Below are 10,000 nucleotides of genomic sequence, written 5' to 3' on the forward strand. Positions count from 1 at the left end.
GTTAACCCTAACCTCTCTAGTATATATATGGGTTAACCCTAACCTCTCTAGTATATATATATATGGGTTAACCCTAACCTCTCTAGTATATATATATATATATATATATATATATATATATGGGTTAACCCTAACCTCTCTATTATATATATGGGTTAACCCTAACCTCTCTAGTATATATATATATGGGTGAACCCTAACCCTAACCTCTCTAGTATATATATATGGGTTAACCCTAACCTCTCTAGTATATATATATATGGGTTAACTCTAACCTCTCTAGTATATATATATATATGGGTGAACCCTAACCCTAACCTCTAGTATATATATATATGGGTGAACCCTAACCCTAACCTCTCTAGTATATATATATATGGGTTAACCCTAACCTCTCTAGTATATATATATATGGGTTAACCCTAACCTCTATAGTATATATATGGGTTAACCCTAACCTCTATAGTATATATATATATGGGTTAACCCTAACCTCTCTAGTATATATATATATATGGGTTAACCCTAACCTCTCTAGTATATATATATATGGGTTAACCCTAACCTCTCTAGTATATATATATATGGGTTAACCCTAACCCTAACCTCTCTAGGGGGGGGTTGGACCGTGGTCCAGAGGCGTGAGGACGGGGCTCTCAGCTTCAACCGTGATTGGATAGCGTACCGGGAGGGGTTCGGCCTGCCGGAGGCGGAGCACTGGCTGGGGAATGAGGTCATCCACCTGCTGACCAATCAGGGGCCCTACAGCCTGCGCATAGACATGGAGGACTGGAGCCACGCCCACAAACACGCCCACTACAGCAGCTTCAGGTAAACACGCCCACAGACACACCCAGGACACACACTGGTTCCCAGTCCACTCTGTATCTACACTGGTTCCCAGTCCACTCTGTATCTATACTGGTTCCCAGTTCATTCTGTATCTATACTGGTTCCCAGTTTGGAAGGCGGGGCCGAGCGCTACCGGCTGCACGTGTCGGGGTTCAGCGGCTCCGTGGGCGACTCATTCGGCCGCTACCATGACAACCAGGTGTTCAGCACACCGGACACCGGAAACATCTGCTCTGAGATCAGCCACGCCGGCTGGTGGTTCAGACACTGTTTCCATAGCAACCTCAACGGGGTCTACTACAAGGTAGGGCTCACCTGGTAGGACTAGACTCACCTGGTAGGACTCACCTAGTAGGACTAGACTCACCTGGTAGGATTAGACTCACCTAGTAGGGCTCACCTGGTAGGACTGGACTCACCTGGTAGGACTAGACTCACCTGGTAGGACTAGACTCACCTTGTAGGACTGGACTCACCTGGTAGGACTCACCTGGTAGGACTGGACTCACCTGGTAGGACTCACCTGGTAGGACTGGACTCACCTGGTAGGACTAGACTCACCTGGTAGGATTAGACTCACCTGGTAGGACTAGACTCACCTGGTAGGATTAGACTCACCTGGTAGGATTAGACTCACCTAGTAGGGCTCACCTGGTAGGACTCACCTGGTAGGACTGGACTCACCTGGTAGGACTAGACACACCTGGAAGGACTGGACTCACCTGGTAGGACTCACCTGGTAGGACTAGACTCACCTGGTAGGACTGGACTCACCTGGTAGGACTCACCTACCAGGTAGGATTAGACTCACCTGGTAGGACCTGGTAGGATTAGACTCACCTGGTAGGACTAGACTCACATGGTAGGACTAGACTCACCTGGTAGGACTAGACTCACCTGGTAGGACTGGACTCACCCGGTAGGACTAAACCCACCTGGTAGGACTGGACTCACCTGGTAGGACTCACCTGGTAGCACTCACCTGGTAGGACTAGACTCACCTGGTCGGACTGAACTCACCTGGTAGGACTCACCTTGTAGGACTGGACTCTCCTGGTAGGACTAGACTCACATGGTAGGACTAGACTCACCTGGTAGGACTAGACTCACCTGGTAGGACCGGACTCACCTGGTAGGACTGGACTCACCCGGTAGGACTAGACCCACCTGGTAGGACTGGACTCACCTGGTAGGACTCACCTGGTAGGACTGGACTCAACTGGTAGGACTAGACTCACCTCACCTGGTAGGACTAGACTCACCTGGTAGGACTCACCTGGTAGTAGGACTCACCTGGTGGGACTAGACTCACCTGATAGGACTCACCTGGTAGGACTAGACTCACCTGGTAGGACTAGAGTCACCTAGTGGGACTAGACTCACCTGGTAGGACTAAACACATCTGGTAGGACTAGAATCAACTGGTAGGACTAGAGTCAGCCTGGTGTTTGTGTGTGTGTATGGTGTGTATAAAATGTGTGTTTGTGTGCGTGTGTGTGTATGTGTCTGTGTGTGTGTGGTGTGTGTGTGTGTGTGTGTGTGTGTGTATGTGTCTTGTTCTTTCTCTTTCTACTGACTAATGGACTTATTGTGTGTCATATTTGCTAAACGCCCTCAATGTCAATGAAAATGTGTTTGCTTGTGTGTGGTGTGTGTGTGTGTGTGTCTGTGTGTGTGTGCAGGGCGGGCACTACTCCCCCCAGGGCCCTACCGTCCTGGGTCCTGACGGGGTGGTCTGGTTCTCCTGGAGACGCTCCGACTACTACAGCCTCCGCTTCGTCTCCATGATGGTCCGCCCCCGCAGCTTCACCGCACACCCGTCTCCATAGCAACGGACCCACCGCACACCCGTCTCCATAGCAACAGGACCCGGAGCACAACCGTTTCCATAGCAACGGACCCACCGCACACCCGTCTCCATAGCAACGGACCCACCGCACACCCAACTCCATAGCAACAGGACCCGGAGCACAACCGTTTCCATAGCAACAGACCTGCAGAACACCTGTCTCCATAGCAGCCAGTACCAGAGCACACCCGTCTCCATAGCAGCCAGTACCAGAGCACACCCGTCTCCATAGCAACCGGACCCAGAGGAGACTAGTCTCCATAGCAACCGGACCCAGAGCACACCTGTCTCCATAGCAACGGGATCTGTGGTATACTGGTCTCTATAGAAACAGGACCAGCTGTGACACCCCTGGGAGAGCAGATCTCTGATTTTTGGGTTACTAGCGAGTATTGAGCTAGTACTGTTGAAGTGGTAGTTAACTGGTTTAGTAAGCTGGCATTGTTAAAAGCACTGGTGTAGTAAGCTAGTTAATGAGTCCTGTTTAAAACAACGATAATAAAGTTTGAAAAAATACAATTATTTGTCGACCCCGAGGTGACCCCAACCCTGAGGTGAAACCCGACCCCCAGGCGACCTCTGACCCCCAGGTTACCCCCCCATGAAGCCGGGCTCCATGACGACGTGGGGCTCCGGACCGTTCCGTATGTGAACCCAAACGAGGCCGATCCCCATGGTAAACCGCTGATCACCATGTTAACCCGCTGATCACCATGGTAACCCGCTGATCCCCATGGTAACCCGCTGATCACCATGGTAACCCGCTGATCCCCATGGTAACCCGCAGATCACCGTGGTAACACGCTGCTCCTCATGGTAACACCATGGTAACCCGCTGATCCCCATGGTAACCCGCTGATCACCATGGTAACCCGCTGATCCCCATAGTAACCCGCTGATCACCATGGTAACCCGCTGATCACCATGGTAACCCACTGCCACGGCAACAAAAGCGGTTTTATTGAAGACACACTTTAGTAGGGCAGATATTTAATATGTCAACAACACAACAACAACAACCTGATAACTGTAAAGTATTAGAACACAACAACAACAACTTGCTGACTATAAAGGATGAACAGAAGACCCTGAGCAGTCCCACACGCCTCAGGACATAAACGTCCCTCATTGAAGCTAAACTGAACTGTGGCTAAAGTCGCTCTGAGGGCTAACGAGGAATAACTTCTTTGACGCACTTCAGACGTCTGCCTCCAGTGAAGTGATGGTAGAACCATGTCGGTACGATGTATCATATAAATATTATCCACTTATTTCATCCTATGGATTTATTACATTCAAATATTCTTCATACATCTCCATTCTTCATGCTAAGTAGCGCACAGCACATGGCTCAAGAAGACCCCATGTAGCTATGTGCTAACTGTAGCATGAAGCTATGTGCTAACTGTAGCATGTAGCTATGTGATGTAGCTATCTGCTAACTGTAGCATGAAGCTATGTGCTAACTGTAGCATGTAGCTATGTGATGTAGCTATCTGCTAACTGTAGCATGTAGTTATGAGCTAACAGTAACATGTAGCTATGTGCTAACTGTAGCATGTAGCTATGTGCTAACAGTAACATGTAGCTATGTGCCAACTGCAGCATGTAGCTATGTGCTAACTGTAACATTTAGCTATGCCATGTAGCTATGTGCTAACTATAACATGAAGTTATCTGCTAACTGTAGCATTTAGCTATGTGCTAACAGTAACATGTAGCTATGTGATGTAGCTATGTGCTAACTGTAGCATGTAGCTATGTGCTAACTGGAGCATGTAGCTATGTACTAACGGTAGCACGTAAATATGTGCTAACAGTGGTGCCATGCCGTAATTCCGACGTCTTAATGGTCCGAAATATTTCCCATTAGATCGACATGCCACTATGCCGACGGTTCAATGTTCCGAAAACGGAACCCATTGGTCCGAAGGTCAGTTTTTCCGACTTTTCAAAAAGGAGGCAATTCCACATGTGTGATTATGAAACCAAAAATAAAAGACGATGTAGGATAAGTTCCAGCAGTGCACTTCACCAAGCCAGACTGTTGCTGTGGGCTTCAACGGTCACAAGAGGTGAATTTATGAAGCGCATGTTATACAAGGACTAATACTTTTCCCGTAAAGAAGTCAAACGGTGAGTGAAAAACAAATAATTTTTTTTATCTTTAGTAGCTGTGTGTGGGCCTATATGTGTTGTTTCCTGTGTTTACAGTGGGCTTTTAGCCTAAATAATTTCACTGGTATTGATTTAGTCAAACTTATACCTCATAACGTTTACTTAGTTGTGTGTGTGTGTGTGTGTGTGTGTGTGTGTGTGTGTGTGTGTGTGTGTGTGTGTGTGTGTGTGTGTGTGTGTGTGTGTGTGTGTGTGTGTGTGTGCGTGCCCGTGTTGACCTACGCTCTCTGTCCATGGGGCTGAAACACCCTGTCGAAATGAAGTGAAGCGTTGTCACTTTGCTCTCCAATATTCATTGTGAACGTGATATGTAGGCCTATGTTGTATTTTGGAGAGAGAGTGAGAGAGAGCGAGAGAGAGCGAGAGAGAGCGAGAGAGAGCGAGAGCGCGAGCGAGGTATAAAACTCTTTATATGTAGTAGGCCTATTCGGCATATTGAACCGTCGGCCTAATGCGCCTCCTTTTTGAAAAGTCGGACAAACGGACCAATGGGTTCCGTTGTCGGAACATTGAACCGTCGGCATAGTGGCATGTCGATCTAATGGGAAATATTTCGGACCATTGAGACGTCGGATCAATGTGTTGTCGGAATTACGGGCAGGCCCCCTAACAGTAACTGTGTGTCAGTAAGAGCTTTATTAGCGAACACAAACTAGCTCTAGCAAAGTGTGAATGTGTCTGTTAGGGTTCAATGAACACTGTGTAGACCAACCGCTGCAGAAATACACTTAAATGAGTATGTGAGCTTTATTTTTGTGTGTGTTAGTGAAAGTGTGTGTGAGTTTGCATGTGAGTGTGAGTGTAAATGTGTGTGTGTGTGAGTGTGAGTGTGTGAGTGTGAGTGTGAGTGTGTGAGTGTAAGTGTGCGCGTGAGCGTACGCGAGCGTGCGTGTGTGCATGGATGTGCTTGTGTGCGGGTGTGTGTGCGTGCGTGTGTGTGTGGGTGTGTGTGTGTGTGTGTGTGTGTGTGTGGTTGTGGGTGTGTGTGTGTGGGTGTCGGTGTGTGTGCGTGTGCGCATGTGTGTTTGTCTTCATATCTTGGTGAACTGGGCCAGAGCGAGTCTCAGCTTGGCGGCGATCTGTGAAGACATTCATAAATATATCATAAATACATCATAAATATATCATAAATATATCATAAATATATCATAAATGTATTATAAATATAACATAAATATATCATAAATACATCATAAATATATCATAAATGTATCATTAATATATCATTAATATATCATAAATGTATCATGAATATATCATAAATATATCATAAATATATCATAAATGTATCATAATTATATCATTCATATATCATAAATGTATCATAAATATACCATAAATGTATCATAAATATATCATTAATGTATCATAAATGTATCTTAAATATATCATCAATGTATGATAAATATATCATAAATGTATCATAAATGTATCATAAACATGTCATAAATGTCTCATAAATGTATCAGAAATATATCATATATATCATAAATATATCATAAATGTATCATAAATATATAATAAATATATCATAAATGTATCATAAATATATCATAAATATATCATAAATGTATCATAAATATATCATAAATATGTAGATATATTCAACTTGACTAATAGAGTCATGTTAAATATATCAGATATATTGTGACTAATAGAGTCATGGGTATCAGTGATGTCACCATAACTACGGTATTGGTACTTCTTCATATCAGGTGTATTGAACATATTATAATAGTAATATGAATGATATTCTATAACAATAAGGTGTATTATAATAGTAATATGAATGATATTCTATTATAATAAGGTATATTATAATAGTAATATGAATGATATTCTATAATAATAAGGTATTATAATAGTAATATGAGTATATTCTATAATATTAAGGTATATTATAATAGCAATATGGGGATATTCTATAATATTAAGGTATATTATAATAGTAATATGAAGGATATTCTATAATAATAAGGTATTATAATAGTAATATGAGTATATTCTATAATATTAAGGTATATTATAATAGTAATATGAATGATATTCTATAATATGAAGGTATATTATAATTGTAATATGAATGATATTCTATAATATTAAGGTATATTATAATAGTAATATAAAGGATATTCTATAATATTAAGGTATATTATAATAGTAATATGAAGGATATTCTATAATAATAAGGTATTATAATAGTAATATGAAGGATATTCTATAATATTAAGGTATATTATAATAGTAATATGAATGATATTCTATAATATTAAGGTATTATAATTGTAATATGAAGGATATTCTATAATATTAAGGTATTATAATAGTAATATGAAGGATATTCTATAATATTAAGGTATATTATAATAGTAATATGAAGGATATTCTATAATATTAAGGTATATTATAATAGTAATATGAATGATATTCTATAATATGAAGGTATATTATAATTGTAATATGAATGATATTCTATAATATTAAGGTATATTATAATAGTAATATGAAGGATATTCTATAATATTAAGGTATATTATAATAGTAATATGAAGGATATTCTATAATAATAAGGTATTATAATAGTAATATGAAGGATATTCTATAATAATAAGGTATTATAATAGTAATATGAAGGATATTCTATAATATTAAGGTATTATAATAGTAATATGAAGGATATTCTATAATATTAAGGTATTATAATAGTAATATGAATGATATTCTATAATATTAAGGTATTATAATAGTAATATGAAGGATATTCTATAATATTAAGGTATTATAATAGTAATATGAATGATATTCTATAATATTAAGGTATTATAATAGTAATATGAAGGATATTCTATAATATTAAGGTATTATAATAGTAATATGAATGATATTCTATAATATTAAGGTATTATAATAGTAATATGAAGGATATTCTATAATATTAAGGTATTATAATAGTAATATGAATGATATTCTATAATATTAAGGTATTATAATAGTAATATGAATGATATTCTATAATATTAAGGTATATTATAATAGTAATATGAAGGATATTCTATAATATTAAGGTATTATAATAGTAATATGAAGGATATTCTATAATATTAAGGTATATTATAATAGTAATATGAAGGATATTCTATAATATTAAGGTATTATAATAGTAATATGAAGGATATTCTATAATATTAAGGTATTATAATAGTAATATGAAGGATATTCTATAATATTAAGGTATTATAATAGTAATATGAAGGATATTCTATAATATTAAGGTATTATAATAGTAATATGAAGGATATTCTATAATATTAAGGTATATTATAATAGTAATATGAAGGATATTCTATAATATTAAGGTATATTATAATAGTAATATGAAGGATATTCTATAATATTAAGGTATTATAATGGTACCTCTTCATAGAACTTCACCTGGCCTTCCAGGTAGAGTTGCATCACTCGGTTGTAGTCATAGATACGGTTGCTATGGAAATGATTCATCTCAGCTACGCATACAAACAAACAAACACACACGCACGGTAGGAAGTTAGGATCAGATTACAAACACACACACGCACACACACATGCATGTACATAAAGACTAAATATACACTATAAAGATTTATAGTGTATATACACTATACATACTATGTATATATGTATAGTGTGTATATATAGTATATAGAGTGGTACCTTGGAGGCTGTAGGACTATACATACTATATATATATGTATAGTGTGTATATATAGTATATAGAGTGGTACCTTGGAGGCTGTAGGACTATACATACTATATATATATGTCTAGTGTGTATATATAGTATATAGAGTGGTACCCTGGAGGCTGTAGGACTATACATACTATGTATATATGTATAGTGTGTATATATAGTATATAGAGGGGTACCCTGGAGGCTGTAGGACTATACATACTATATATATATGTATAGTGTGTATATATAGTATATAGAGTGGTACCCTGGAGGCTGTAGGACTATACATACTATATATATATGTATAGTGTGTATATATAGTATATAGAGTGGTACCCTGGAGGCTGTAGGACTATACATACTATATATATATGTCTAGTGTGTATATATAGTATATAGAGGGGTACCCTGGAGGCTGTAGGACTATACATACTATATATATATGTATAGTGTGTATATATAGTATATAGAGTGGTACCCTGGAGGCTGTAGGACTATACATACTATGTATATATGTATAGTGTGTATATATAGTATATAGAGTGGTACCTTGGAGGCTGTAGGACTATACATACTATATATATATGTCTAGTGTGTATATATAGTATATAGAGTGGTACCCTGGAGGCTGTAGGACTATACATACTATATATATATGTCTAGTGTGTATATATAGTATATAGAGTGGTACCTTGGAGGCTGTAGGACTATACATACTATATATATATGTATAGTGTGTATATATAGTATATAGAGTGGTACCTTGGAGGCTGTAGGACTATACATACTATGTATATATGTCTAGTGTGTATATATAGTATATAGAGTGGTACCTTGGAGGCTGTAGGACTATACATACTATATATATATGTATAGTGTGTATATATAGTATATAGAGTGGTACCCTGGAGGCTGTAGGACTATACATACTATATATATATGTCTAGTGTGTATATATAGTATATAGAGTGGTACCCTGGAGGCTGTAGGACTATACATACTATATATATATGTATAGTGTGTATATATAGTATATAGAGTGGTACCCTGGAGGCTGTAGGACTATACATACTATGTATATATGTATAGTGTGTATATATAGTATATAGAGTGGTACCTTGGAGGCTGTAGGACTATACATACTATATATATATGTCTAGTGTGTATATATAGTATATAGAGTGGTACCCTGGAGGCTGTAGGACTATACATACTATATATATATGTCTAGTGTGTATATATAGTATATAGAGTGGTACCTTGGAGGCTGTAGGACTATACATACTATATATATATGTATAGTGTGTATATATAGTATATAGTATATAGAGGGGTACCCTGGAGGCTGTAGGACTATACATACTATATATATATGTCTAGTGTGTATATATAGTATATAGAGTGGTACC

At 38.4% G+C, this 10,000-nt stretch overlaps 2 protein-coding genes across 3 annotated transcripts in view; one reads left to right on the forward strand and one right to left on the reverse strand.

Moving 5' to 3' along the window:
- The window catches only part of LOC132456579 (angiopoietin-related protein 7-like), an 8,107-nt gene extending 4,796 nt beyond the window's left edge, over positions 1-3,311 (forward strand). The window contains exons 4-6 of the mRNA XM_060050983.1: positions 615-831; positions 961-1,156; positions 2,535-3,311. Coding sequence (XP_059906966.1) covers positions 615-831; positions 961-1,156; positions 2,535-2,681 — 560 coding nt within the window. The 3' untranslated portion in view covers positions 2,682-3,311. The remainder of the gene's footprint in view (positions 1-614; positions 832-960; positions 1,157-2,534) is intronic.
- A 2,490-nt stretch (positions 3,312-5,801) lies between these two features.
- LOC132456578 (sorting nexin-9-like) overlaps positions 5,802-10,000 on the reverse strand; it is a 23,798-nt gene continuing 19,599 nt past the window's right edge. For both annotated transcript variants that reach the window (XM_060050982.1, XM_060050981.1), the window contains exons 17-18: positions 8,294-8,385; positions 5,802-5,958 (exon numbers count right to left, since the gene is read on the reverse strand). In XM_060050982.1, coding sequence (XP_059906965.1) covers positions 5,911-5,958; positions 8,294-8,385 — 140 coding nt within the window. In that variant the 3' untranslated portion in view covers positions 5,802-5,910. The remainder of the gene's footprint in view (positions 5,959-8,293; positions 8,386-10,000) is intronic.

This window comes from Gadus macrocephalus, chromosome 4 (assembly GCF_031168955.1).
Source record: "Gadus macrocephalus chromosome 4, ASM3116895v1".
In the NCBI taxonomy this organism is placed as follows: Eukaryota; Metazoa; Chordata; class Actinopteri; order Gadiformes; family Gadidae; genus Gadus; species Gadus macrocephalus.